The following is a 27,766-nucleotide window of genomic DNA, read 5'->3' as shown; positions in this document are numbered from 1 at the left end:
AATGCACTAAAACAGGGGTTCTCACAACCAATTTTTGGGTGGCCTCAGAGTGCGCCCACTAACTCTTACTGGTGGCTGCACTTACACTTTTTCCTAAAATTATTTATTTTTCCCAAAGTTAATTAAGTAATATGCACATATATACATCCAAGTCATTGTCATTTATGTATGTAAGGTTTTGGGGTTTTTTGCAGACTCAATAATAAAAACATGCACAGTTATCTCTAGTCTTTACTGGACCTAACAGAATAGAAACACAAATAAGGTGCTTTGCACATTCTTGTCTTTTTTATTATTGTTTCTTGTGCTTGTTTTGGTAAAAGTGATTGTATAACAATTCTGAAGTAAATTTAAAAATGCTTTTACATAATAGAATTCCAAATAATAATTAAAAATATATCTGGATGGCTTGGGGTCTGGGGAGGAAAAGAGAGGGGAAGGGAGGGACGGCCGCGACTGGCCCAGGGTTCCTCCGGGCAGGTGGTGGAGATCGGGGCAGGACTTTGGCCAGACCAGAGCTCCCAATGAGGGGGTGGGGGCACTCTGGGCTTCGGCCAGCCCGGGGCTCCTCCAGGCAGGTGGGGGGCAGGGGGATCTCAGGGCTTTGGCCATCCCGGGGCTCCTCCGGCCACTCGCCTCCTCACTCCACCCCCACTTGCCTCTTGCCTCCTTACCTCACCCCCACTCACCTCCTCACCCCACCCCCGCTCACTTCTCGCCTCCGCACCCCACCCCTGCTCACCTCCCGCTTCCTCACTCCACTATCACTCGCCTCCTGCTACCTCACTCAATCCCCTCTCGCCGATCGCCTCCTCACCCCACCCCCGCTCGCCTCCCACCTCCTCACCCCACCCCCGCTCACCTCCCACCTCATCTCTCGCCTTCTCGCACACAACCCCGCTTGCTTCCCGCCACCTCACTTCACCTCCGGTCGCCTCCCACCTCCTCACACACACCCCCAGCTGGCCTCCTGCCTCCATACTCCACTCCCACTCACCTCCCACCACCTGACTCCACCCTCACTCAACTCCCGCCTTCTCACTCCAACCCCGCTCGCTTCCCGCCATCTCACTCTACCCCCACTCGCCTCCTCACTCCACCCCCGCTTGCCTCCTGCCACCTCACTCCACTCCTGCTGGCCTCCCGCTTCCTCACCCCACTCCTGGTCGCCTCTTGCCACCTCACATCACCCCCGCTCACCTCCTCACTCCACCCCCGGTCACCTCCCACCTCACACCACCCCCGCTCACCTCCCACTTATTCACTCCACCCCTGGTCGCCTCCCGCCACCTCACTCCACTCCCACTCACCGCTCGCCTCCTCACCCCACCCCCGCTCGCCTCCCACCACCTCACTGCAGCCCCACTTGTCTCTCGCCTCATCACACACAACCCGCTCGCTTCCCGCCACCTCACTCCATCCCCCGCTCGTCTTCTGCCACATTTCTCTACCCCCTACTCACCTCCTCACTCCACCCCCGCCCGCCGCTCACCTCCTCACCCTGCTTCCCCCCCGCCACCTCTCTCCACTCCCGCTCGCCTCCTCACCCCACCCCCGCTCAACTCCTGCCTCCTCACTTCCCCACTGGCAGCCAGACCCCCACCCGCTCTCCTCACCCTGCTGCTGGCTGGCCGCTCACCTCCTTACTCCTCCACAGGGCCCCCCCTGGCACTCGCCTCTTCACACACCCCCGCCCGCTGCCGTCTTCTCACCCCCTCCTTGCCGCCTCACCTGCTCCTTAAGCGTTGTGTGTCCCACCTGTGTCTCCAGAGAGGCAGCACACGCAGGAGCAACAGGGCGGAAGGGAGGGACTGATGCTGCGCAGGAAACTGTCGTGGCCCCAGGGAAACCCCCTGGTGGCTGCATGCGGCCACGGTGGCTGCATTGGAGAAACGGTGCACTAAAACATGACTCGTTTTATTTTCAGGTTGGCTTAGAGATTCCCTCACTTGTCCTCATCCCCCTCCCCCTTGCACTTTAAATGTGTTCCTTGTGAGGCTCTAAGCTCTTGCTGCTCCCTAATGAGCCAGTGGAACTCACTGCCACAAGGTATCACTAAAGCCAAGAACAAAGCAGGTTTGGGTGTCTCCACGGTAACAGAAACATCCAGAGTTAGAATAGCAAATATTACAACACAGTGGAGTTTAGGGACAGATTTGCTGCTACAGGGCCTGGGCTGTTGGGGGCTAGGAGGAATCTTCCCCCGGGACCAGGTTACTCCATTGCTGTCTACTGGGGGGGCTCCTTCCACCTTCTTCTGAAGCTGCTGCTGTCAGCCACTGTAGGAGTCTGGGCTAGATGGGCCCCCTGCTGCAATCCAGTCTGGCTATTCCTGTGTTTCATGTGAGGATTTCGAGGGGCTGATGTCCACACTGATTAATGGAGCCCCCTCTGGCCCAGTGTCCCATGGTGTAAGAGGAGGTAAGGAGCTTATCTGTGCTGACTTGAGTCATATCCTCATTGCTGCCTCATATCCAGGGGGGAAGCACTGGGTATTTTGGGGAAGGTGTCATTCCTCCTCTAGGCCACAGGGTGGCCCTGTAGCCTCTCCACAGCAGATCTCCTGGCTTTGCAGGTGTAACGGGCTATGGATCCTCAGGACAGCTGATCTTCCAGCCTCTGTGGCTTCCCTGTCCCTCCTCCTAAGCCCCATTGTCCAGGGAGGCACCATGGAGCTGGGCTGTGCAGGGAGTGCCCATCCCCCCAGCCTGGGCTGCCCCCCTTCAGTTGCCACCCCAGATTCAGCTGCACCCAAGCCCCTTTGTGAGCAAGGAGCATGGGCCAGGGTTACCCTATTTGGGTGGGAGCCAGATTTTGGTCTGTGGTTATGGTATAGCAGGTGCTGTACTTGATACAGATGCAGCCACCTGGACAAGGGGGCTCCATGACCGGCAAGTTCTCCGGAGACCCGGTGCCTGGGCTCGGTCGACTTGCTGTTGCTAACCAAGATCTCCTCCCTATGCCCTGGAGCTACAGACAAGCCACATAACAGGCTCCCCAGCTGTCCACGCGCCAGGCAGGGACATTTCTGGAGCAGCCGAAGGCCTCACAGGGATGGAGCAGAGCAGGGCGTGGCGAGCATCTGCTTCACGTGAGATGGCAGGGTCTTGAAGAGGGCATTATCCACGCTCAGCCCGGTCTCCTTAAGCAGGGGGCAGCAGCCTAGCTCAAGTGGGAGTGACTCCAAGGGGTTCCCTGTCAGCTCCAGCCTGGAGAGTAGCACCAACCTCCCGATCTCAGCCGGCACGGTGGTCAAAGCGTTGTCCGCCAGCTGCAAAGAAGTTAGCTCCAGGCAGGCAAAGAGCTGGCTGGGCAGTGTCCTGATCCTGTTGCCAGTGATGGAGAGTTGCTGCAGCATCCCCAGCTGGCCAATCTCTGCAGGGAGGAGGCAAAGGAGGTTGTGGCTGAGGTCCAGGTGCCTGAGTCTCTTCAGAGCAAACAAGGCCTGGGGCAGGGACTCCAGCTCGTTATGGGATAGCACCAGCTCCTCCAGGCTGCCTGCTGCCCCAATGGAAGCGGGCAGGGTGGCAATGCGGTTGTGCCACAGCTTCAGGCAGGTGAGCTGTGCCAGATGCTGGAAGCCAGCCCCCTTCTCAAGGCTGCGGATGCCATTGGAGCACAGATCCAGCCTCCGCAGGCCAGTTAAGCGCCAGACTGTCGGTGGGATCCTCTCCAGCTGGCAGCAGAGCAGCTCCAGCTGCTGGAGGCTGCTTATCTTCTTCAGGACCCCCAGTGCCTCCAGCTTGGTCCCGTCGTTCTGGATACAGAGCTGGCGGAGGTGGGTGGACATAGAGCTAGGAAGCTTGGTCAGCTTGGTCTGGAGCAGCAAAATCTCCAGGCTCCGGAGCTCCCGGAGGGACTCCAGGACCAGCACATTGGAGCAGAGGTGGCTGGAGAGGTGCAGCCGGCGCAGGTTCTTCAAGGAGTAAAGCCAAGAGGGGATCTCGATAACGTCAGTGAACTGGACGTGCAGCCCCCTGAGCCGTTCCTGCAGAAAGGACAAAGCCATGGGCTCCATCGTGGCTGGGCAGTGAGACAGTTGCAGCTCAGACAGTGCTCCCATCTGGGCCACCTTGGCAGAGAGCTTCACCTCCGTCATGCATTCCAGGCGCAGCACCTCCAGGTCCGCCATCTGATAGACAGCCTGGGGCAGGGCTGGAAGGGCACAGAGCCTCAGCTCCAGCCGGCCCCAGGCGTCCCTCCCCACCTGCCGCCGCAGCTCCTCATAATCCCCACGGTCCTCCTGTCTGATCTCCAGCAGCTGGCTCTCGCGGGCGGTGGAGAGGAAGATGGCAATCCTCTTGGAGCAGAGTGGGTCATACTGGTCAGCCATGTGCAGCAGGAAGGCTAAGTCATTGTGGACATTGGGGATGGCCCTGAAGCTGCTCTCCTCGCTGGCCCGCCCGAAGGAGTACTCCCTGAGCGGCCTCCGGAGCAGCCAGTAGAGTGTGTAGACCCCCACCAGCCCACTGAGCAGCACCAGGGCCAGGTAGCTCAGCAGCAGCTTCTGCAGGATGTAGGCCAGGCTGTGGGTGCAGGAGAAGGTGGCGTGGCCAGCAAGGTCCCCTAGGCCTGGCCGGCACATGTGCCTGAAAGCAATGGTGCCAGCAGAACTGGAGGCATAGCCCAGCACGGCCAAGAGCTTTGCCACCTTGAACACTGTCTGCCCCACGTAGACCCAGTAGAGGAGGCTGGAGGCTTCAGTGTGCACCCGGAAGGTGCGGATCTTCTCGAAGAGCGCCTTGGCCTGCTCCCCGTCCTTCCGGTCTAGGATGGTGGCACTGGAGAAGGAGGATGCCTGCTCCGTTTGGGAGCCAGCCCCAGCCTGAGAGATCTGGGCAGAGCAGGGTTTCATCCGGCCAAGCTTGCCTTCCAAGGGCTGGCAGGCTGTCTCCGAGAGAGCCTTCGTTGTCCAGGGTGACTGGAAGCACTTCCGGAGGATGGAGAGGAACAGCTCGATCCTGGAGAAGGTCTTTGGGTATATGAACCAGAAGTTGTTACAGACCATCAAGAGCAGCGCGTGCAGGAGGGCCAGGTACGGGGAGTACTTGGAGTGCCATGGCAGCGCCTGGTGGTAGCAGACCTGGCCAATGTACAGGTACTGCTGGTAGTCAAGGTTGGTTGGGTGTCCGCTGTTGGCAGCAGGAAGTTCCCTCCTGGTGCCGACCGGAGTAGCGTCATGTTCTGGGCCATCCAGAGGCACTAAGGCAGGTCTGGGAGCCAGGGACCCACTTGCAGCCATGCTGGTCCTGCCGACAGGCAGGCACACCACCTGATCCGTGGAGATCAGCAGGGTCCCCGCGATGATGGAGATGGCCAACATTGCCAGGACCAAGTAGTCTGTGAAGACGTCCCACCAGGGCTTCAGAGTACTGAACGGGGCCCGGGCATCACTCAGGGAGGCCACTTCCGTCAGGGAAAACATGGCTGGTGGGAGGGAAAGAATAAGGATCAGTGGCTTAGAGGTGTTCTGAGCCTGGGTTGGTCCTTGGAAGATCCTGGCTCTGCCACAGACTCCCTCTGGGACCTTGGTCACATCACTTCATCTCCCTGTGCCTCAGTTTCTCCATCAGTAGAATGGGATAACGATCCTTCCTTTGCCTATTTAGTCTGTGAGCTCTTTGGAACAGGGACTGTCTCTGACTGTGTGTCTGTGCAGCGCCTGGCACAACGGGGCCATGATCTCAGCTGGGACAGGGACTGTCTCTGATTGTGTGTCTGTGCAGTGCCTGGCACAATGGAGCCTCTAAGTGCTGCCATAATGCACCTAATAGAGAAATAGCTGATGCCATAGAAAGCCTTGAATGTGGAGGTTCAAAGTAGTGAAGAGACATGAGGGGTGGGTGCTGGGCTTTCCCCAGGGTCCCCTGCCTTTGTGCCACCCCCCATATGGGGGCAGCCAGAGGCCGGATGACATGCTGCTTCCATGTTTGTTCAGTGATGAGATTCCACCCTTCTCCTCTTGCCTGTGTCTTCTAGGAGACACTTCGGGGCCTGCCAGTCAAAGAAGCTGAGAACCCAGAGCTCAGCTGGGGCCCTGTGATGAAGTGGGAATTTTTTGCTGTGTGTGCCTCAGTTTCCCTCTGTACTTTACATCACTAACCAGTGGGGAAACAGCCCAGCACCCGAGCCCTGAGGTGTGTGTCTTTCCTTGCTGTCTGGGGTGGACTGAATGGCTCATTGAAGGACTGGCTGGAAACCAACCCATATCAGTGGCAAATACAAAAAGACAGTGGGAACTCCAGCAGCCAGCATGTCCACAGCTAGCAACCAGCGGGGAGTTCCCCACGTCTTCACTTGCCAGTCCAAGGCCCCAGCTCAAGAACAAAGGGAAAGGGGTCAGGTTGCGGGGCAAGTGCTGTAGCCAGGGCTCTCACCTGGGTCTGACAGAGAGAGAGCCTGAAATGGAGCCTACGGCCGCTTGGCTGGGTGGGGCGCTGGCTTGGCGAGGTGGATATGTCTTAACCTTTGCTTCTCTGTGCTCACCTAAGGACTTCCCGTGCTGTGTTCCAGCTGAGTAATAGCCCCGACTGTTTGTAAAGGCTGCATGGTGTCATTGCAAATCCTTCCCAGGGTGCCCTGGACCCTGAGGAGTGGGCAAGTCTCCCAGTTGGACTCTCCGGGCAAAGCTCCTGGGGTGAAGCAGGAGGGCTGGAGCCCAGGGGCTCAGTCTCAGAGACGGGGAGGCCGTGTGGGCTAACCTAAAGGACGAGTGGGACCCCTGGGTGGCTCTGACACACTGAAGGGGTCCTCCAAGGCCCTGTTTAAAAGCTGGGGCGTAGCAGTGCCAGCCTGCAGTCCTGCCGGCCACCCACTCCTGGGGTTGGTAGATTCAGAGCTCTGGATCAGGTGATCCCCTTAATAACCATCTTGCTGCTGTAACCCTTTGCTCTGCCACCTGCCCACAGGATCCTACCCAGCAGAGAGAGGGATAAACTTGGCGGAAGGGCTGCCCTGTGGTTTGAATGCACAGGAGTGTCCGAGAGGAGGGGAACCAGCACTGAAATGATGCAGCACAGGAGGGCTTAAATGTTGCACTCTGCCTCTGGAGTGGTGCCCTAGCTCTATGTCTCAGGGGGGGCGTAGCAGTCACCATCCCATGACTGCTCTCACCCAGAGGATAAAGGACTTACTGCCGCTGCTGGCTCTGGGAGTGGCTCCCTTAGCTCATGAGGCAGCCACCTGGCTTTGCAATGCTGTCGGGTGAGGGGTTCAGTCCAGGCTCTGCATATGAATCGCTGCTCTGTTCACAGGAGGTGGATGTGCGAAGTGCCCAGCTCCTCCTGGCAGAACCGGCCCCCTCTTGCATTGGGGCATCTGAACCCTGGCATCTCGTCTCTTGGGAGCCCAAGCCAGCATAAGGCAGCCAATGAAGGAAGGTATTTCACCTCCCAGAGTCTGAGCTCATGCGCACCCCATCCCTCTCTAGCGGGGCTGAGAAGGACCAACGGAGCCTTGACAGTCTCCCTTTTAGGCCCCAGGCTGCCCTAGACTTACATGTCTTCTCCTGTCTTCTCAGCATGAAGGAGATCGCTCACTTCAACCCCCGATTTCCCTCCATCCTACTCAGATCCACCCTGGTCTCATGCCAGGAGTGTGACCCACTGATATCCGAAAGGCTAGATCTTAAATGAAGTGGTGTAGCCTAGAGTCAGGACTCCTGGGTTCTATCCCCAGCTCCGGGAGGGGAGTGGTGTCTAATGGTTAGAGCGGGGGTGGAGGGAGAGCTGAGTGTCAGGACTGTTGCTGGGACAGTTATTGTTCCAAACCACATCAAGGGCAGTTGGGGGTGAGAGTATTAAATGCAATTCTAACAATTCTTTGCCCTCTCGTTAGAAAGAGTTGACAATGTCCCAGCCAGGGGACGAATCCCACTGCCTATCTGACCATGGGCAGCCCAGAGCAATGCCGTGACGTGCCCAGCCTCACACAGGGAGGGGCTGATAGAACCACAGCCAATGCGCTAACCACACAGCTGCCCTTGGCCCCCTGCTTACCTGGGGCAAGGCATGTAAACCAGCTCGGATCCCTGGCACTTCCAGTGCTCTGAACAGGATCGTTTTCCCCAACCAACCAGCAGCTCCTACCAGCTGGATTTATCACCAACACCCTCCTCCCTCCCAAAACCTTTCCCAGCCTCCTGCCAGCTACAGAAGTAGCCCGTCCCCTCCCCGTTGTGGGGGAAACGAAACCAGATCCATGTCTCCATAGGGCCAGATCCCTGTCGCCTTGGGACACCCTCTCTAACAGCTGGCTTTGGCTCTGGCCCCCTTTGGGGTTAGCCCAGGAATGCTGGGGGGGGGGGGGTGTGGAGAATAGGGAAGGAGAGAGAGAGAGCATGGAAGAAGGAGAGAGAAAGAAGGAGAAGAATGGCCCATGACCCAGAAGAGAACAAAGTTTTCTCTCCCTGCAACTTGAGTTCTTTATCACCCCTCAGCCTTGCTAACCGCTCCCTGCCCCACGCCAATTCCGGGGGGAACCCCTGACTCATAGCCAGCAGCCTCCCCACCCACTCAGGCCTGATCCTGCCTGGCAGCAGGGGGTCTGGCCCCGCTCTCCGGCCCTGGGAACAGCCCCAGAGTTCCTCAAGCCCTTTCCTTCCCACCTCTTGCCTGTCCTCATCCAGGCCCCCTCCCCTCACCTGCTGCTCAGCCTGGGGCTGCCGCTTGCCCTAGATCCTTGCTCCACCAAGTCTCTTCTCTACAGGGAAGAGTCTCCTCCGGCCCCCCCAATCTTGGCCAGGGGCCCAACTTGTCCCCAGCCAGAGCCCTTCACATCCGGCCGGTTGGAGTGTCTCTCTCTCCTGTCTCCATGGCAGCTCCAGGGAGCAGGGGAAGGATTGTGAAAGGAGGGAGCATGACTTCCTCATTTGTTTCATGGGCTGGTTGGGGAGAGCTGTGTTAGCAAAAGGCTACAGCCAACTCTAATCTAAAGCACTTCCCTCATTAGACCCGCCGCTGGGGTAATGACCACCCCTCCCCTTGGACAGATGGGGAAACTGAGGCACAGAAGGCTGAAGGTCACAAAGCATGTCAGAGACAGAGCTGGCAACAGGATGCAAGCAGTCCTGAGTCTCAGCTCCCCATGCTCCAGCCACCAGACCAGGGCCTGGGAGGCAAGATTTCCTGGGTTCTGTGCCCAGCTGTAGGCCCTCAGTGGTCAGTGCATGGAGAATCAGTTCTATCCCTCATACTGGAAGCGGAATAGGTTCCAGTGGTTAGAGCGGAGTGAAGGCTGGGAATCAAGACTCCTGGGTTCTCTCCCTAACTGGGTTGTGGGGGTGGATCCAAGGGTCTCTTCTGGATTGTTTTTATTTCCCTCCCGTTTATAATACAACAGACACAGCCTGTGGCGTCCTGCCCTCAGCTCCCAGTAGATCCAAAGGGTAACGATTATCTGCCGAGGCCGGCAGTGGGATTGAGGGACTGTAGATAGGGTGACCAGATGTCCTGATTTTATAGGGACAGTCCCGATTTTCAGGTCTTTTTCTTATATAGGCTCCTATTACTCCCCACACTTGCTGTCTGGTCACACTAACTGTAGAAAGTTCTTTGGGGTGAGGCGCTGCCAGGATCATGAGCCCAGTCCTTTGGCTAATGGAAAAAGAACTCCAATCCCTGAATGTGCTCCAACACAAACCCAGGGGGTGGGATCCAGAGCAGTGGAGAGCTCTCGCTGCTGAGCTCTGGTGCTGCTCGCACAGTGTCAGCCAGCAGATGGCGATGGATAGCCATCCCCAGGGCATGGAAGAGCTGTGGGGGGCAGGGTCTATTGGGGAGGGGGTGGGAGGGAGGTAGTATGTGTTGAGATGGATGTGTGGGGTGTGTAAGGGCTGTTGGGGGGATAGGGGGCTTGTGTGTCTATAAGGCAGAGATGGGGGTGGGACTGGGTTGTGTTGGGGGCGTTAGCACCTCACTTCCTAACCCCCCCTCCACCCTCGGCCAGTGGCAAAGCCCCCCCCAGGCAGCCACCTTGGGCCTAGGTTGAGATGCACCCTCAACCCCGGCCCTAAAGCTCCAGTCCGTCCCCATCTTCTTCCTGCTGGTGACTCGGAGCCAGGGGGTGAGAGATGGAGCAGGAGGCAGTGCCACTGGGCCCCGTCCTGGAGTATTTCCTGGCCAGTTGCCATGCGAGTGGGGTGTGGCCGGTTCCTGTCAGATCTGTGGCCTGGCCCGGGGCCCACATGCAGCGTGGGGGAGGGAGCAGCTAAGCCCCCTGCCCCCAGTCAGATGCCTGCTGAAGGGAATTTGGGATGCAGACAGGGCTGGATGGTGGCAGGGGAAGGGGGGTGTAATGCCCCCTGTTGGGTATCCTATGGGGTTAGGGAGGAAGACTGGGGGAGAAGGGCTAGGATTAGGGGTGAGCAGCAGGATAACTGAAGGGAAGCTGGGGGTGGAGGGAGGCCACAGGGGCTGGGATGAGTTGGTTTTAAGAGGGAGCTGGACACACTGATAAGGGCAGTTGTGTGATGGGCTTGCTGGAGATGGTGGGGAGCAGGGCTCAGCACCCCTGGGTCTTATGTTCCTAATAGCATGTGCCTCAGGGTTACAGCTGGCCACCGTCAGGGCTCAGGAAGGGATTCCCTCCCCACCGCCTCCATGTATTCTGGAAGAGTTTTGTTTTAATCTCCCTCCTCTGATGCATCAGGGCTGGAGACGGCCAGATGGGCCAGTGGGCAGGGTGGGCCAGGGATCTGAGTTGGCACCAAGCATTCTCCCTCTGTCAGGTGCTTGTCTGGTGGTTCTTGTGCATGTGCTCCAGGTCCCGGTGATGGCCATATGTGGGGTGAGGGAGGAATTTTCCCTCAGGTCAGATTGGCAGGGACCTTGATGAGCTTCCACCTTCTTCTGCAGCATGTGGGTGCAGGGCACTTGCCAGGATTATCTGGGCATAGCTCACTTAAACATCTCCCTGCCATTACGGAGGCCTCGGGCCCTGGTGCACCTCAGTCCCTCCTTTCCTCTGCCTGGCCCTGTGGCATGTAATAGTCTGCAGTCTGCTCTCCTGTGGTACTCCGGTCTCATTACGTGGTTGGGTTTGGTGTGTGGGTGCTGGTAGCCTGTGATAGACAGGAAGTCAGACTAGATGGTCCCCTCTGGCCTGAAAATCTGTGCCTCTCTGAGGAGGGACAGGGAGGTTGTTGACCCCCCCCCTTGAATCTATGGGATTAGATGGGGGGGGTAGGGAGAAAGGCCGGGATTAGTGAGACCGATGGCACCACGGGCAGTCAGCAGTGCACCTCTGAATGGCAAGCTCGATCCGATTGCCATTGAACTCAGAGGAAAGATCCCATTGCCGTTGCTGGCTCTGCTGAGGGACTTCGGGGCTCTGCTGAGTCAATCCAGTTGGAAAGTTTCAGCAGCAGCCTTTCACATGCATGTCCTGCTGCAGAGGACAGCGACCCCCCCCCGGTCAATTTCCCCTCCTGGCTCTGGTCAGTTTCAGCTTCTCCAAGCACTAGCCACCAGGCTGTTGGATTCAGGTGCCCTGCATTGAAGGGGAGGGGGAATTACCACCTATTTGAATTGACCTTTAACAGCCATTCCGAACCCCGTGGCACCTGTGCTAGTCCCAGCCTCCCGTGAGTCATCCCACCCTCACCCCAGCCTACATGCAGGCTCTACACCAGGTCTCTTCAGGCTCCTCACCAGTGTCTTGTCCCTGTAGCTACGACTGTCTGCAACTCACCCACAGCTGGGGGAGTTATGCCATTAGCCAAGTACCTCCCCGGTGGGTCTGTAGCGCTGAGTCATGCAGGGATCTCCCTGGGTAGCTGGAATTCTTGAAATCCCACCTACCCAATTACCTCCTTAGAGTGGAATCTCTTTGCGCTGGGACTGTCTTTCTGTTCCACGCAACACCTAGCACACCAGGACCCTGGTCCCTGACCGGGGCTCCTAGGCACTACTGCAATACAAATAATCAATAATCATTTATACTCTGGTAGCACCTAAAAGCCTCAGCCAGGTCCCAGCTCCATTGTGCAAGGTGCTGTACAATCTTATATAGGAACATGGGAATTGCCAGACCGGATCAGAGATGAACCCCACAATCAAACCCCTCTCTAGCAATGAGCGCCCCCAAACTGGGAGACAGTCCAAAGCTGGATCCACATCCCAACTTGGCTGAGGTTTGGGGTATGGTGACAACTGGGCATGCTTCTCCTCGGCTTCCCCTCTGAAGAGCTCTGTGGAATCACCACATGGAGGGGTGGGGGAGGAGAAATCCACTCCCTGTTTTAGACCCTTCCTGTCCAAGAGGCCTTAGTGAAGGGAGCATTTCCACTGCAACAGATCTGGGACCACTCCTCTCCCTACACATCAGCAGGGAGCTCCCTTCCATCTAGGGTGACCAGATGTCCTGATAAAATCAGGACTGTCCTGATATTTAACCCTTTGTCCCAATCAATGTACGATCAGGATGCCATTTGTCCCGATATTCACGTAAGGAGGCGAGCGGGAGGGAGGGAAAAACTGCAGCCAAGCTCCCTCCTCCTCGCCTCCTTCTCCCCCCCTCCCCACAGTGTGCCGCATCCCCGCTTCCCCCCCTCAGTGCTTCCCGCTGCCTAACAGCTGTTTGGTGGCGCTTAGCGCTTTCCAGGAGGGAGGGGGAGGAGCGGGGATGTGGCACGTTCAGGGGAGGAGGTGGAGAAGAGGCAGGGCAGGGGCGGGGACTTGGGGAAAGGGGGTGGAATAGGGGTGGAGGGAGGGCGGATGCTTGGGCGGGAAGAGGCAGGGGGTGGGCGAGCACCCACCCAGGAGAGGGGAAGTCGGCGCCGTAGGGATGAGAGGCAGGCAGGGGGGTGAAGATGTGAGTGGCAGGCGGGGAGGGTGAAAAGGCGAGCAGTGGGTGGGGGACTGAGAAGGGATGCAGCAAGCCAGCACGGGGCTGGGGGATGAGGAAGGGCACGGGGGAGTGAGCAGGGAGGGGGCGGGACCTGGGGCAGAGTGGGGGCAGAGCCTGGGAGGAGTGGGGGTGGACTGTGGGCGGGGCTGACAGCACCCCAATGTGTCCCGATATTTTAGTGTTGTGATCTGGTCACCCTACTTCCATCAGTGGAGTGCAGGGGTTTTACCTGCCAGATGCAACCTTGCTTAGATACCAACCAGCCTCAGGGAGGGGAAGGTCTGATACACCAAGTATATCCAGAGCGATCACAAGGAGAGAGAATACGGGTTTTCGGATAGAGCCTTGCCCATGCCTCTCACAGTGTGACCTAGTGAATAAGGCACCGGACTGGAATTCAGGAAACCTGGCTTCAATTCCTGGCTGTGCTGCTGATCTGCTGTGTGACCTCGGGCAAGTTATTCCCTTCCCTGTGCCTCAGTTTCCCCTCTCACCCTTTGTCCGTATGACCATGTGCTCGTTGGAGCAGAGACTCTCCCTCACTAGGTGTGAGTGCAGAGCCTGATGCAATGGAGCCTCTGATGCTGGACAGCTCCCAACACACTGGGGGCCCCAGTCGGGGTTGGGGAAGGGGTCTGTGCAGTGGCTGGTGCACAGGGGGCCCCAATCGCATTGTGGGGGAGGTGTTTATGCAGCAGCCAGCACAATGGAGGCTCTGCTCTGTTGGGGCCTTTATCCGTTACTATGATAATACTGACGTCGGGTCTGGCCCATATGTCCTCTGGCTCCAGGACAGAGCTGATGGGGGTTCTCCCAGAACTGCAGGTTTCCTTGCCGCTGGCTACCGGGCAAGAAGGGTTCAATGTTGGAGTTCCTAGGAGTGCTCCCCCAGTTCTGGGAGCGGCTGCCGAGGAGGCTGGGGCATTGCTCAGACTGGGGTTTCTTGGAGTGCCGCACCCAGCTCGGTGCAGAGATAAAGGCTATTTGCACAGGTCAGATTTCAAACTTCTCCCCTCCAGCTGCACAGAGCCAGGGCCCTGGTTCAGGCCCACTGCTATTAGCAGGTGTTTGGATTGCCACTCCCCCCATACATCCTTTAATATAAAAAGAAGGGCTCGATCCTGAAATCCTCCCATGACCTTTGCCTGAGTAAGGGCTCCAGACTCAGGTACATGCAGCACAGGGGAAATCAGAGCCCTAATCAAGACCATCTGGAATCCTGCCACAGAGAGGTGGGACTCAGGGGAGGAGCCCATGAGGGCCATGTCATTGGTGGAAAAAAACATGGCTCAAGGAGGAGGTGACATGTCACAGCAGGAGAAACCACACCCAAGGGAGGAGGGGTCAATGGGAGCCACACCCACCCATCTAAATTTGTATGATAAGCACATACCACACCTAGTGGCAAAACCAGCTTCTCTTGGTACTGTAAATCCATTAGATGCTTCAACCTGGTAACACTCCTTCCCCTTTCCAGGGCAGATGACCTACAAAGCCAGCTGCAACCTTCCTTGGGAATGTGGTTACAGCACAGTGGGTGTGGGCTGCCGAAATTGAGACGTGACCAAATACTAATGAAATTCAATCCTAATGAGATCTTGGCCTTGGTGACATCTTGTGACAATGAGTTCCACTGGCTAATGATGTAAAAAAGGCATCCCTTTGTATCAGTGGAGTGGGTGGAGCTGTGGAATGAGGAAAGACTCTCCCATGGTTAAAGCCACAGCAAAATTTCAGTTGAACACCCACATTTGCATCCTCTCTAGATTACCCATCAGATTGGCCTGGAAATTCGTAGGATAGACTGTGGGATGGGGTACAATTTATGGGGCAGTGACCAAACTGTGCCGGAGATCTAGCACGTTAAAACATGAGCTATTTACACACACACACAAGCACACAAACAAAAATTGCCCTTTTTTAAAAGCAATGAATGCTGCTTGTTAATAACACTAAAAAATATGTATAAATAGAGTCATTTCTCCCCTGCAATCCAGGATACAAGTGGCAGCCCTGACAGAGGATCACTGACTATACAACAATCTTGCCGTACAGGATCACTGACTGTCCACATTTGCACTGGGATGAAAAGTTGAGCCCCTCCCTAGCCATGGCCGGGGGGACGATTCTTTTGTAAGTCTCTTGGTGGGAGATCTCCCAGGTGCCTTTGCAGCTCTGGCCTAGGAGCACACCAGGCACTTCCCAGCTCGTGTCATCTGTGAGAGTCTTTCTACAGGTGATCGAAGAGCCTGCCCGTGCTGATGACTGTTAGGGTGACCAGACAGCAAATGTGAAAAATCGGGACAGGGGTGGGGGGGTAATAGGAGCCTATATAAGAAAAAGACCCAAAAAACGGGACTGTCCCTATAAAATTGGGACATCTGGTCACCCTAATGACTGTCCCCTCTTCTCATTCACTCTCCAGCCTCTCCCGGATGTCTGTGGGCAGCGTCTCATAGAGGGTGCTCTCCACCACCAAGCCGCTGCGCTTGAGCGCCTGGCACCGCCCGATCTGAGGCGGCAAGGCCTCCAGACGGTTCCCCTTCAACTCCAGCTTGCTGAGCAAGGAGAGGTTGCCCAGGCGGGGAGAGAGGGTGGAGAGCTTGTTGTGTCCCACCATCAGAGTCTTCAGCTTCTTGCAGAAGAAGAGCTCATCAGGCAAGGTCTCCACTGAGTTGGAGGAGATGGCGAAGTACTGGAGATTCTGGAGCACACCTACCTCCGGGGGGATAACCTGGATGCCGTTGTTGGAGAGGTCAAGGCAGCGGAGCTTGGTGCAGAGGAAGAGCTGGGAGGGCAGGGTCTCTATTTTGTTGCGGTTGAGGTAGAGCTGCTCCAGGCCCTTGAGCTTCCGGATGTGCTCAGGGATATAGGCAATGTGGTTGCTCCAGAGCTTAAGGCAGACGAGCTTGCGGCAGTGCTGGAAGCTGAGGATCTCCTCGATGGAGCGTAGCTGGTTGTCTTTCAGATCCAGCTCCTGCAGGCTGACCAGGCTGAATACAGCATGGGGGATGCGCTCCAGGTTGCAGTTGACCAGTTCCAGCTCCCGCACGTTGACCAGCTTCTTGAGGTTGTTGAGCGTCACCAGCTTGGTGCCGTCATTGAGGATGCACAGGCGCTGCAGGTGAGCTGAGACGTCAGTCACGCTGGGCGGCACCTTGGAGATGTTGCTGTGCAACGAGAGCACCTTGAGGTTCTTCAGCTCCCGCAGGCTCTCCAGGCCGGATGCCCTCCCCAGTTCCTGGCTGAAGAGGCCAGAGAGGTGGAGCTCCTCCAGCCCGCGCAGGCTGTAGACCCACAGTGGCACATCCTTGATCTCGTCAAAAGTGGCCTGCATCACCTTGAGGTGATCCCGCAGGAAGACCAGGGAGGCAAATGGCAGCTTGACGGGGCAGTTCAGCAGGTAGAGCTCCTGGAGGCGGACAAGCTGGGCCACCAGCGGTGGGAAAGTCACATCCTTGAGCATCTCCAGCTTCAGGGCCTCCACCTCGGTCAGCTCGAAGACTGTGTCAGGCAAGCCGGACAGCATGAAGAGGTGGAGCTCCAGGCGGCCCAGGGCATTCCGCTGCAGCTTCTGCCGCAGCTTCTCCTCCGTCCATTCATGGTTGAGGTTGAGCTGCTTGAGCTTGCTTTCGCTGACCTCGGAGAGGAAGACAGCGAAGCGCTTGGAGTAGAGGGAGTCATACTCATCAATTAGATAAAGCATGAAGGCAAAGTCATTCTTGACGTCGGGGATGTCGCTGATGCCCGTCTCCTCTCGCACATAGCGGAAGGAGTACTCCTTCAAGGGCCGGTGGAAGAGCCAGTACAATGTGTATAGGCAGGTGAGGCCGTAGATGCCCAAGAAGCAGATGTAGCAGATGGCCAGCTTGGAGAAGAGGTGAGCCTTGGTGTGGTTGCAGCAGAAGTGGTCATAGCCTGTCATGTCCTCCATCTCCACGCTGCAGGGCACGATGAAGCGGATGTTCTGCACCAGGGCGGCATTGTAGGCCGTGATAATCAGGAACTTGAAGACCTTGAGAACCGTCTGGCGGATGTACATGGTATAGAGGATGTCTCCCTCCTCCACGTGCAGCCGGAACTTCTTCACCTTCTCAAACAGAGCCTTGGCCTGCTCCCCTTCCTTCTTGTCCAGCAGGCTGACCGCAGGAGTCTCCGCTACCTTCTTCTCGGAGATGGACTGAACGGGCTGTAGAGCAGGGTGGGGCTCGGGCATTTCATCCTTGATGGCCTTCCTCCGCCGGTCTTCCTTCTTTGAGCTTGTCCCGTCTTGGTTCTCCCCAGAGACCTCGGAGAGAGCCCGGGTAGTCCAGGGTGAGTCAAAGCACTTGCCAAGGATGGAGATGAAGTGCTCAATCTTAGAGCTGGTGCCAGGGAACTTGAACCAGAAGTTGGCACAGACCATGAAGATGAGGGTGTGGATGACCACCAGGTAGGGGAAGTACTTGGCGTACCAGTGCAGGGCTGTCTCGTAGCACATCTGGTTGATGAAGCTGTACTGCTGGATGTCCAGGTTGTTGCGCAGGCCGCTCATCTCCCGGGAGGACAGGGGTGTGTCTGGCTCCGAGGCATTGGGAGTCTTCCTGGCGAAATTCTGGCACGTTTTGTCAGAGAGTCGGGCACCAGCAGGGGCACGGTTGGGGAGGCAGATGATTTTGTCCTGTGTCACCTGGGGATATGGCCACAGAGGGGAACAGGTGAGGAAACGATGGGGGATGCTGATTCACAATAGCTGGGGATCTGACTCCACTGATTCCAATAGAGCAATGGCTGATTGACATCTGCTGGGGGTCTGGCCCCATTGACTCCCATGGAGCTTTGGCCAATTGACACCCACTGGGGGTCTGGCCCTGTATGTCATGCAATGGTCCATGCACAGTTCTGCCCCCTGAGCACTGACTGCAGGCTGCATTCCTGCGTATGTCAGGGCAATAGTGATAACAGGGGCACCGAAGCCTTGCCCAACCCAGAAGCCCTGGGGGTAGCTTAGACACTCCAGCACCCAATGCAATATCCATGAGTCAGAAGCCAAGGGTGGCCCCTAACTGTGCCGCCCAGAACAGGCTGCAGCCCAGCCAGCACACCCTCAGTGCAGAGGTGCACCTTGGGAACGCTATGGGTTCTGTGACACTTGGTATGCTGGGAGTTGCAGTCTCAGGGGGCTGCGACTCTGGAGCACCAGTGGGCACGACCCATTCTGGCCCCACTTGGGCTGCCCCAGGAACAAAGGAGACAGTGTCCAAGAAGCACAGTTGGTGGTGAGGAAGCATGTCTAGTAGTTAGAGCTCAGGTGCTTGGAGTTAGGTTCTCTCCCCAGCTCTGGGAGGGCAGTGGGGTCTAATGGCTTAGACCAGTGGGGTGAGGAGTCAGGACTCCTGGGTTCTATCCCCGGCTCTACCACTGACACTCTCTAAGCCCTTGGGCTGCTCCCTTCTCTCTGTGCCTCCATTTCCACCTCCATAAAATGGGCATTATACCAACTCCAGGGAGGTGGCAAGTTTCGAAAGCACCTGGTGAGGCTGAGACAAATGGGACTAGAGAAGGGCAATGAGATGCTAGTTCACGCCGGCATCTTACCCTACAGCTAGAGAACAGCAAGAGCGTCCCATGAGTTCAGCCTGTGAATGCGTGCAGTGCACATGGCACACACCAACCCCATGAGGAGCTCCTGTGATTCAGGGCCCATGCTAAGCCAGGCCATCGCTAATCACAACCCAGGAGTCCTGACTCAGAAGGGAACAGGCCCCGCCGTGATGTTGTTAGGTAGGAGAGCAGGGGAGGGCGGCTGGCAGGAAGCAGAGACGAGCTGATCAGGGTGCTGTAAAGAATTATTGCCCCTCATTCTGCAGAGCCCAAGCTGGCCCAGTGGCACGCAAAATAAAATCCCCTGGTTACTGCAACCCCAGGGCCACATGACTTCCTGTTACAGAAGTTGTCCTTCAGCCCCTGGATCTGAGCAAGCCAAACCCACCTGTGCAATGTGGGTGACCAACCTCCTACTGTGCCAGCTGATGGAGCTGCTCCTTCAGCTTAGTTCAAGCAATAGAGTGCTGTGCTGATGGTTCCAGTGTCAGCAGGGTCTGAACATATGCGTACAGGGGATTTGCTTGAGGTCACCCCAAAAGTCAGGGGCAGAGTTGGGAATGAAACCCAGGAGTCCTGCCTGCCACTACTGCCACTCCTCTGCCTTCACCATGCCTAGATCCCACTCCTCTCCTGGAGACAGAACCCAGGAGTCCTGACTCCTCACCCCACTGCTCTAAGCCACTAGACCCCACTGCCCTCACAGAGCTGGGGAGAGAATCCAGAAGACCTGGCTCACAGCCCCCCTTGCTCTAGCCACCATCTCAAGGGGGTTTCTCTGTACTTCCCTGGCAGATCCCACCACCCCCTGGCATCTCATTGGTTGGCAGTGTGGCAGGGGCCTGAATGGTTAACTCAAGAGGGGGCCAGCAGGGAGCTAATCTCACTCCCATCCTCCTCCCCAGTGGCCCTGGAGCTTTGCCTATGGGACTCGTTGCCACGGATATTCTCCCTGTTGCCACAAGAGACAGATGATGTAACAGGGCTGCTGCCTTGTGCACCTGCTGCTTGGCTTCTGTATAGACAGACTCCTCCCCCAATATCGGGGGGACCGTCATCTGGTGGTGACCAAGCACCCTCCCGACCCAAGGATGATGACAGACCAGCCTATAACAGGGCTGGGTGGAGGAGGGGTAACTCATGCAGGGGGAAGAGATGGGGGGGGTGTCAGTCTCCCATCTCCCCCCATTCTACCCTAGAATGCAAAGTTTGCTGGCCCATCAGTTAACCACTAAAATTCAAGTCCGACATTTATGAAGTGGGGTCTAGTGGTTAGAGCTGCAGGGGTGGGGTAGGAGTCAGGGTTTTGTTCCCAGCTCTTGGAAGGGAGTAAGAATAAGGGGGAGGGGCTGGGAATCTGGACTCCTGGGTTCTATTCTCAGTTCTCTTTTCCCCCCACCTGGATCAGCCCACTGGGCCCATCTAGCTCAGCAGCCTGTCTCTGATCAGGCTCACCCGAGACGGGCTCATCTCATCTCAGCCCCTTTCATTCCTGGTGCTGAGCCACAGCCTTCGTGCCCCACCTTCCTCCCATTCCCCAGGGCAGCCCGCGATCCAGCCGCACCCCAGACATGCTGGGGCGAGCTTCCTGCCTGGGCGCGGATCCCCTGCAGCGGGGTGGCAGCACCTGCACTGATACAATACCTCCTGGGAGGACGGGCAGCTCCAGGGGAGGCAGACACCTCCAGATCGGGGGAATGGTGACAAGTCCATCTTAGGATCTGTATGGATGGCCCTCGCCCTTTCCCCTGCTCCCCTTTCCCTCGAGCCCTGGGCCCACCCTCTCCTCTCCCAGGAGGACGGTGGCATTCACCCACCCAGCCGTTCAGAGCCAAACCCCAGAGGTTCTGATCCAAAGTTCCCCAGTTCCCCAGGGGTGCATCTTCCAGCCACCTCACGTCACGGCAGAGTGCATGCTCGGATGTCCCTCCCACAATGCAACAGGGCATCAACTGTGGACAAGGGACTCCATTTGCCCCAGCAGCGATTTGACAGGCAGAAGGGGGACAGGATAAGGGGTGTTCTTCCCAGCCAGCTGGCTTCTCCTCTGTTTCCACTCTTGCTCTTGGCCGGTTTGTGGGGTCTGCATCATGCTATTATGGGCACCATACTGACCGGCATGAGCACATCAACTTCTGGGGATAGAACTTTCTATTGCTGCTGCTGGAGATTCTCCTTCAGCTCCAGAGAGAGGAGGATCCAGAGGTCCCAGGTCCTATCCCTGCTGCTGTATGGGTGGGGTCTCACAGAGGGTGGTCCCAGCCCACATCCCAGCCCAGTACCCACCTGCAGGGTGCAGCCAAAGACCCCGATCATGAGCATGGCCACCGTGATGTATTCGGCCAGCACATCCCACCAGGGCTTGAGCACCTTGAAGGCCGGCTGCTGGTCCGTGAACTGCTTGAACTCAGCTACTGGGATCATCCTGTCTGCAGAGAGAAGGTGGGGTTAGGCTGGTGGAGGCCTCTCCTCCCTAGAGACCCCAGTTCAAATCCCAGCTCAGGTCCAGTGAGCTTGCTGGATCCTTGGTCAATATGGTGGAGTGAAGGGGGCCCAATTGTGAAAACAGGAGGCAGCACCGGGTTACCTGACTGCAAGAGGGACATTGGGGAGCAAAAGTCATTGGGCTGTGGGACATTGGGAGGGAGCTGGCCCCTGGGAAGAGGGCAGGATTCCAGCCCAAGAGAGAGAATTGTCCTACCCTGATCTCTTTCACCTCCGTAACACCAACCATCCCAGAGTTCATTACACACTGTACATAGGGATGGATCGTTTGCACACCCACTGGTTAACAGCCCCCCCCCCCCCAAAAAAAAACCAGCCTGAGACAGGAGAGCCCTGTTCTGAAAGTGGAAGTTCCAGGGCAGGATGTCGGGAGACAGAAGGGGATTACTCATGTCAGAAATTGGGCAGGACACCAGGGGCCACACCCTGACTCCTGGGAAGAATGGCTAGTCTGATAACCACAAAAGGTCAGTGCCTCGGTCTCATGCTGCAGTGCAGCTTTGGGGCCAGAGCTGACTGCAAGGGGAGAGCACCCCTTACTGAGCCCCCACCCTGCTTCCTGCAGAACAGCTCCCCCTACTGCAGCTCTGAGACATCAGGGTCAGCACTGACTCCAAGGAGAGCCCCCCACACACACCCCCACACACATACTCCCTGCAGCACAGCGCTCCCTGCTGGTCACCCACACCAGTCTCACTGAGCCACCTTTCCCCTCCTGCCTGACTTTGTTCCCTTCAGACACGGGATGAGGGCTACTCACAGAGTCATTGGGAAGGTTGATTCAGGACATCAATATGGGCAGGGAGTGGGATCTTGGAGAAGGCCAAGGGGAGTCTCGCCCACCAGTCCCAGCATCCCTTTGAAAACTGATCCAGCCAGCCATAGATTTCACCCCTCTGCTGGCTCAGGATGAGCCCAATCACCTGGCACCAAGGGCACTGGATGGGGCTTAACCGCCCTGCGATGGGGGGTCCCGGCCAGCCCAGGCCCTGGAACCTACCACCTCGGAGCAGGGGTTCCAAGCACCATAGCAACGCCCTGTGGCCTCCCCCAGGCAACAGAGATGGGGTGACGCTCGCTGAGGGTTACAGGAGGCAGATGGGTCGATGCTGATCCCAATGCTGGGCTTTACCTAGCCTGGCCCAATAACCCAGACTTGGGGGTGGGGGCTGGAATCCAGACTCCAGTCTCAGTGTTGAGCAGCAGGGAAAATTCATAATTTCCAGCCTCTGCACCTCTCTAACAAACCCCCTAGACCTCCCCCCCCCACCTCCAAACTGGGGATAGAACCCAGGAGTCCTGACTCCCAGGTCAGCCTGCTCTAACCACTAGATCCCATTCCCCTCCCAGGGTGGAAATAAAACCCAGGACTCCTGGTTCCCAGCACCCTATGTTCTGACCCCTAGCTCCCATTCCCATCTTATAGCTGGGACTAAAACCCAAGAATCGTGTCTCCCAGCCTCCCCTGCTCTAACCACTAGATCCCCCTCCCCTCCCCAATTGGGAATAGAAGCCATGAGTCCTGGTTCCTGGTCCCCACCCCGCTCTGATGCGCTAGACCCCACCCCCCTCCTGGAGATGGGAAGTTTAACAGCCCCCCCTCCATCTCACTGGCCCTGCACTCCCCTGAATGCTCTCAGGTGTGTCCTGCACCCCTCATCCTGCCTCCTTTTGGGGGTGTTCTCTGCACAGTGACCAGGTATCCAGATATAGGGTCTGCAGCTCAGATTTATCTCCGGTGGGAATGGAGCCAGAGTTTGCTCAATTGGTGCCCTACGTGATTATTAATCGTTTAGCTCTTGTGAAAGCGTACCCGATTGCCCCAGGTGGGGAGGATCTTCATGCCCTCCCCTCCCCCGAGCAGCTACACCCAGGAAGCAGCTCTGTGAGCCCACATACACACCCCAACCTCCTGCCAATGCGTGCAACCCCTCCCCTCAGAGTACACCCTTAGGGAGAAGTCTTTGTGGCCTATTCAGTCTTTGTTTTTTCCATCAACATTCCTGGATTCTATTCCCATCATTGGGAGAGGAGCGGGATCTAGTGGTTAGAGCAGGGGAGCTGGGAGTCAAAACTCCTGGGTTCCAGACTCTTCCACTGACACTGTGATCTTGGGCAATTCCCTTCCCTCCTTTGTGCTTCAGTTTCCCCAACTCTAGGGGACAAACAACCCTGCATTACTCCTCGCAGGGCTTGTGTGGCTTAACCACCTTTGCACAGTGCTGTGACCCATAGGCAGGAGGCAGAGCATGATCATTTTTATTGCATTGACTAACAGACGGGTGTTATGTGGGGACTAACGACCAGCGGGGAAGCTCACGGCTCTGCCTAGACATTTCCCCTCCAACCCAGTCGGGTGCTACTCCGGCTCCCCAGAGGAAATGCCTTTCCCTTTGCTCAGGCTGGAGCGTCCCCCAAGCCAGCTCTTACACAAGGGATGTTGTCCCTGCAGCTGCTTCCCTGCGGTTTGTATGTGTGCCTGCATGGCGGAGTAAATGTTTCCATGGACAGCGCTGGGCGGCAGGCGGGGGTGTGGGGGGCAGGAGCAGCAGAGAAAGCTGAAGGCAGCTTGGGGCAATCTGGTGAATTCAGACACTTATGGAACTTTTCAGAGCAGGGTTGGAACTTTCCAGGGAAATCCAAAGTTCTAGTGGGAGAAACTCTCTGCTTCGACTGCTGCTCCACACTCCCCATACAGAGCTGCAGATAGAAGCCAGGAGTCCTAATTTCCAGCCCCCCTTGCTCTAGACCCCACTCCCCTCCCAGAGCTGGGTATAGAACCCAGGAGTCCTCCCCCCCACACACACTCTAACCAGTAGACTCTACACACCTCCCAGGGCCAGTACTATCCTTCTCCCCAGGTAAATTCCCTAGGAGTGAGGGTGTGGGGGGCTGGCATGTGGCACAAGGTACTAGCGCCCAAGCACACAGCCAGGAACCCCTGGAGTCAACTCTCGGCTCCGCCACTGACCCGAAGTGTAGCCTTGGGCAACTCCCTTCCCCTGGGAAAAGGCGAAGAGCTGAGCACTGGCACAAACCTGCTGCCAACTAGGGCTTTGGGGGGTGGGGGTCACTATGCTGCAGAGCAGGGACAGATCCCATATCCTTCTGCTCTGACAGAGGAGAATCACCATTAGCAATATAGGCCTTATGACACCCTGATTCCATTCAGCAAAGGGTGGCAGTGGGTATACCTACATAACCCCATCTTTCCCACACATACACACCAGTGTCTTTACATCTGAGATTCATGTTTGGCTAAGCCAGGCATTACTAGTGAAATAAGACCCAGAACATAACAACCTGATTCCTCCAGCATCCCTGGAGCTTACGATCAACTGGATCTCTCAGGGATCCTGACATTGGGAAGGTCCCCACAGGGGAAGGAAGAGGCATTGGTAGCTGCCCCTACTGCCAAACTGGGGCAACCAAGGTGTCCTGGAACAATTTGTATAGTGGGGGGGCTGAGAGCCATTGAACCAAACTGTAAACCCTGTATATGATGGGAACCACTTCAAGCCAGGGGGTGCGGCAGTACCTATGGGGGCAGCCCTGGAACCCTTGTCCAGCATGGGCAGCTGTGAGTATATGATCTCCCCCTCCAGCCTCTGAGGGGCAGTTCGGGAGGCCCAGTTAGCATCCTCTAGGCCCTGCAGGGATCAGGACTCATCCAGCGCCCCTGTCTTGCTGCAGTCCTTAGAGCATCCCAAAATGCATCAAAGGGCAGAACCCAATGGATTTTGGGGAGATCAGAAAACCAAAAGGGGGGACCCATGGAGCCCCTGCCACCTCTGCAGCACGGCCACAGCCTCCAGCACCTCTGTGATTGTCTGTGTCTCAGAGAACTGGCTGATGGCCCCAGTAACGACTTTCCTTCTAACACCCCAACTCATCTCTGCGCATCCTCCCCCCAGGTACCCAGCTGGCATCCTGAATGTCAGATCTCCCAGACAGAAAGAGGGTGGGGGGATGGGTGCACACAGCCCCTGGCATCAGTGCAAGGGGAGAAGGGGGTACACACAGAGCCTCTGGCATGGGGAGCCCTGGTAGGGGGGAAGGGAGGCCGGGGAACCTCAATCCAGAGCAGGAGGCCCCACGGCCCGAGCATGCAGGCACCAAGAGGTTCATTCTGCGAGCAGCCAGGGGCATTGCTGCCCAGGAGGAGCCTCCCCCACCGTCACCTGGATCGGCCCCATTGCAGCAGGGGTGATCAGCGAGTCCCAGGGGCTGTCTGAGCGCACACCCGCCCCCTTCCCCAGGGAGCCAGCACTTGGGGACTTCCAGAGGAGAGGTCTTCTTCCTCCCTTCCTCCTCGGCCTCTGCCCAGCTCCGGCCCCTCATCCTCCCAGGTATCCCAGCAACACCCAGGCTCCAAGCAAGCCATTCCCATTCCCCCTCCCATACGTTCCTGGCACCTCCAGCCATGCCCAGCCCCTAGGCACCTCCTACCCATCCCCATGCGCCCCTTTTCTGGGCACCCCCAGCCATGCCCAGGGCCCCTACCCATTCCTGGGCACCCCTACCCAGGCCCCGCGTCCCCAGCCATACCCAACCCCCAGGCACCCCAGCCCCCTCTTTTTCACCCCTCACTTTTTCACACATGCTCTGGGATGTGGCTTGAGGCCTGCCCCTCTCTGGGGGGGCTGGTAGGGATGAGGGGAAGTGAAATGGGGTCCCACAAAACAGGCCATGGGGGGGCAGGATGCATTTCCTGGGGAAACACCACATTCTCCTCCCCAACCCCCAGATGAAAATCTGCACCCCCCAAAAAACTCTCCCTCCCGAGGCAAACAAGCACTTGCTTACCCCACCTATAGGTGCAAACCCTTCCAGCCCCTCCGCCCCCAAGTAAATCAGATTCCCCACCCCCCAAAAAATGGTCCACTTTTTCCTAGGGACAAATTCCCCTCTCCCCCTTCCTTGGGGATCCAACCCCCACCCCTTCCTGGGACAAGCCCCAACTGCCCCATCTCACCCAGGGGCAAATCCAGATCCCACTAAAGTTCCCTTCCTGCCCCCAAGTATCAGGGGGTAGCCGTGTTAGTCTGTAGCCACAAAAACAACAAGGAGTCTGGTGGCACCTTAAAAACTAACAGATCTATTTGGGCATAAGCTTTCATGCATAAAAAACCCACTTCTTCAGATGCATGGAGTGAAAATTACAGATGCAGGCAGAAATCTATATTGGCACACGAAGAGAAGGGAGAGGAGGGAAAGGTAACTAAATCTGTTAGTCTTTAAGGTGCCACCGGACTCCTCCTTGTCTTCCTGCCCCCACTATTCCTCCTCCCTTCCTGGGGAGTAAATCCAGATTCTCTCTCTCCTCCCGCCAGGTGTAAATTCAGATTCCCCCCTTCCTCCTGCGGGAGGGGATCCGGATCCCCCCCTTTTCCTCCTCCCATCCTGGGTGAGTGGAATCCGGATTCTCGCTATGCGGGGTGGGGGGGTGGGGGAAGTGTTCCTACCACTCCCCCCACCCGCTTTGCCCGTGTAACTTACCAGCTTTCCGTTCCCACTGCCCAGCCTGCTGCCTCCCCGGGGCTCGGCCCGGGGGATCCCGCTGCGCCCCCCGCCCCGTGCGGCGGTGACGGGCTCCTGCAGGGGTGCCTGCTGCCTCAGCACCCTGACATACACCCCCGGTGCGGGAGTGACTCACCCTGCCTGACGAGCTCCGGCCCAGCCCCGGCACTGGGCTGGGTTTGGGGAGGGAGGAGACCCGGGGCAGAGCAAACACGCGGCGCCTCCACCGGCACTAGCCACAAAGCGGCAGCGACCCACCCCAAACAGAACAGCCAGGGAGAGGGGAGCGCTGGGCACAGCTGGGACTCGGGACTCTGGTTCTGTCCCCAGCTCCGCGAGGGGAGTGGGGGCTAGTGGTGAGAGCAGGGGGTTGGGAGCCAGGACTCCTGTATCTCTGCCAGTCTCACTAGGCATCCATTCTGCTTTCTCTGCCTCCGATTCCCTAGTTGTGCGTGTGGGCAGTACCGCTCCCTTTTGTAAAGGAGTTTGGCTCGTCAGGTTACAGGAATGGTAACTGCACATTACAATTATTGGATTATTTAATCTCTCACCGGAACTGTGGTTTGAAGTCAGCCCATGGCTGTTGCTCACGGACCGGAGAAGATTTCAACGTGTGCGATAACAATCTAACATTTCTGCAGCTTCTGTCATGCCAGGTACTTTGCAAACTACTTATAAGGATCACTTCCTTCCCCGAAAATGAAATGCATGCAGCCACTTCTGCGGTGGGAAGCAGCAGGTGTTTAACAGCATGCAGTGACTCTATACAGGGATCATTCACACAACACTGAAATGCAGCCAGCTCTGGGGTGGAACACGGCAGGCGTTTAACAGCACACAGCAACACTGCACAAGAACAATGGTGCGACCAATCATTGCATTGAAAAATGTTCAGCAAGGTGGGTTAGAAACCCTCTGGGAGCTGTGCTAAATGCTGGGTTTTGTCATGGGAGGAAAAGGGCTTATTAAAAAGCTCTTGTTTATGTTCTCAAGGAAGTGGATCATTGCAGCAGGCAGAGGCTGTAATGGTCTCAAAGCCTGTTATTGTCTGGGTGAAATTCTAGCCCCCAGCTACTCCGAACAACCCATCTCTGGAGACAATCAGATGGGGCGTGTGAGCTGGGATTCATTCAACAGGGATGTTTGGATGTGAATCAGTGGAGCGGGTGTTTGGGAAGAAAAATTTCCCCCTTTGCCACTCAAATATCACAGCCTTGTGCTGGGACCTGAGATTCTGGGATTGAAAGTGCCGAGGGATAAAAAGCCCAACCTGCTCCCCCTTGCTCCAGGGATCTGGGAACTACAGCAAGGA

The 27,766-nt window shown here is 57.1% G+C and overlaps 2 protein-coding genes across 2 annotated transcripts; both read right to left on the bottom strand.

Moving 5' to 3' along the window:
* Window positions 1–1,693: 1,693 nt before the first annotated feature.
* On the bottom strand, window positions 1,694–20,842 carry LOC101931206 (volume-regulated anion channel subunit LRRC8D-like). Its single transcript, XM_005296047.5, has 3 exons — window positions 20,716–20,842; window positions 8,642–11,487; window positions 1,694–5,427 (listed from the first exon to the last, which is right to left on the bottom strand). Exon 3 carries the CDS (start codon window positions 5,423–5,425, stop codon window positions 3,047–3,049), a length of 2,379 nt encoding a protein of 792 aa, XP_005296104.3. The 5' UTR covers window positions 5,426–5,427; window positions 8,642–11,487; window positions 20,716–20,842; the 3' UTR covers window positions 1,694–3,046.
* On the bottom strand, window positions 14,752–26,932 carry LOC101930926 (leucine rich repeat containing 8 VRAC subunit E). Its single transcript, XM_005296046.4, has 3 exons — window positions 26,434–26,932; window positions 20,716–20,858; window positions 14,752–17,515 (listed from the first exon to the last, which is right to left on the bottom strand). Exons 2-3 carry the CDS (start codon window positions 20,851–20,853, stop codon window positions 15,257–15,259), a joined length of 2,397 nt encoding a protein of 798 aa, XP_005296103.1. The 5' UTR covers window positions 20,854–20,858; window positions 26,434–26,932; the 3' UTR covers window positions 14,752–15,256.
* Between the last annotated feature and the right edge of the window lie 834 nt (window positions 26,933–27,766).

Source organism: Chrysemys picta, chromosome 22, assembly GCF_011386835.1.
Source record: "Chrysemys picta bellii isolate R12L10 chromosome 22, ASM1138683v2, whole genome shotgun sequence".
NCBI classification, from domain to species: domain Eukaryota; kingdom Metazoa; phylum Chordata; order Testudines; family Emydidae; genus Chrysemys; species Chrysemys picta.
Note: the sequence above shows the minus strand (reverse complement) of the source record. Positions and strands in the feature narration are given on the sequence as shown.

Bases quoted from the DNA above. Each gene is read 5' to 3' on its own strand.
- LOC101931206 (XM_005296047.5), bottom strand. From the start codon at position 5,425: ATGTTTTCCCTGACGGAAGTGGCCTCCCTGAGTGATGCCCGGGCCCCG.
- LOC101930926 (XM_005296046.4), bottom strand. From the start codon at position 20,853: ATGATCCCAGTAGCTGAGTTCAAGCAGTTCACGGACCAGCAGCCGGCC. The intron at 17,516-20,715 runs GTGGGTACTGGG...CCATATCCCCAG, and splicing joins TCTTTGGCTGCACCCTGCAG to GTGACACAGGACAAAATCAT.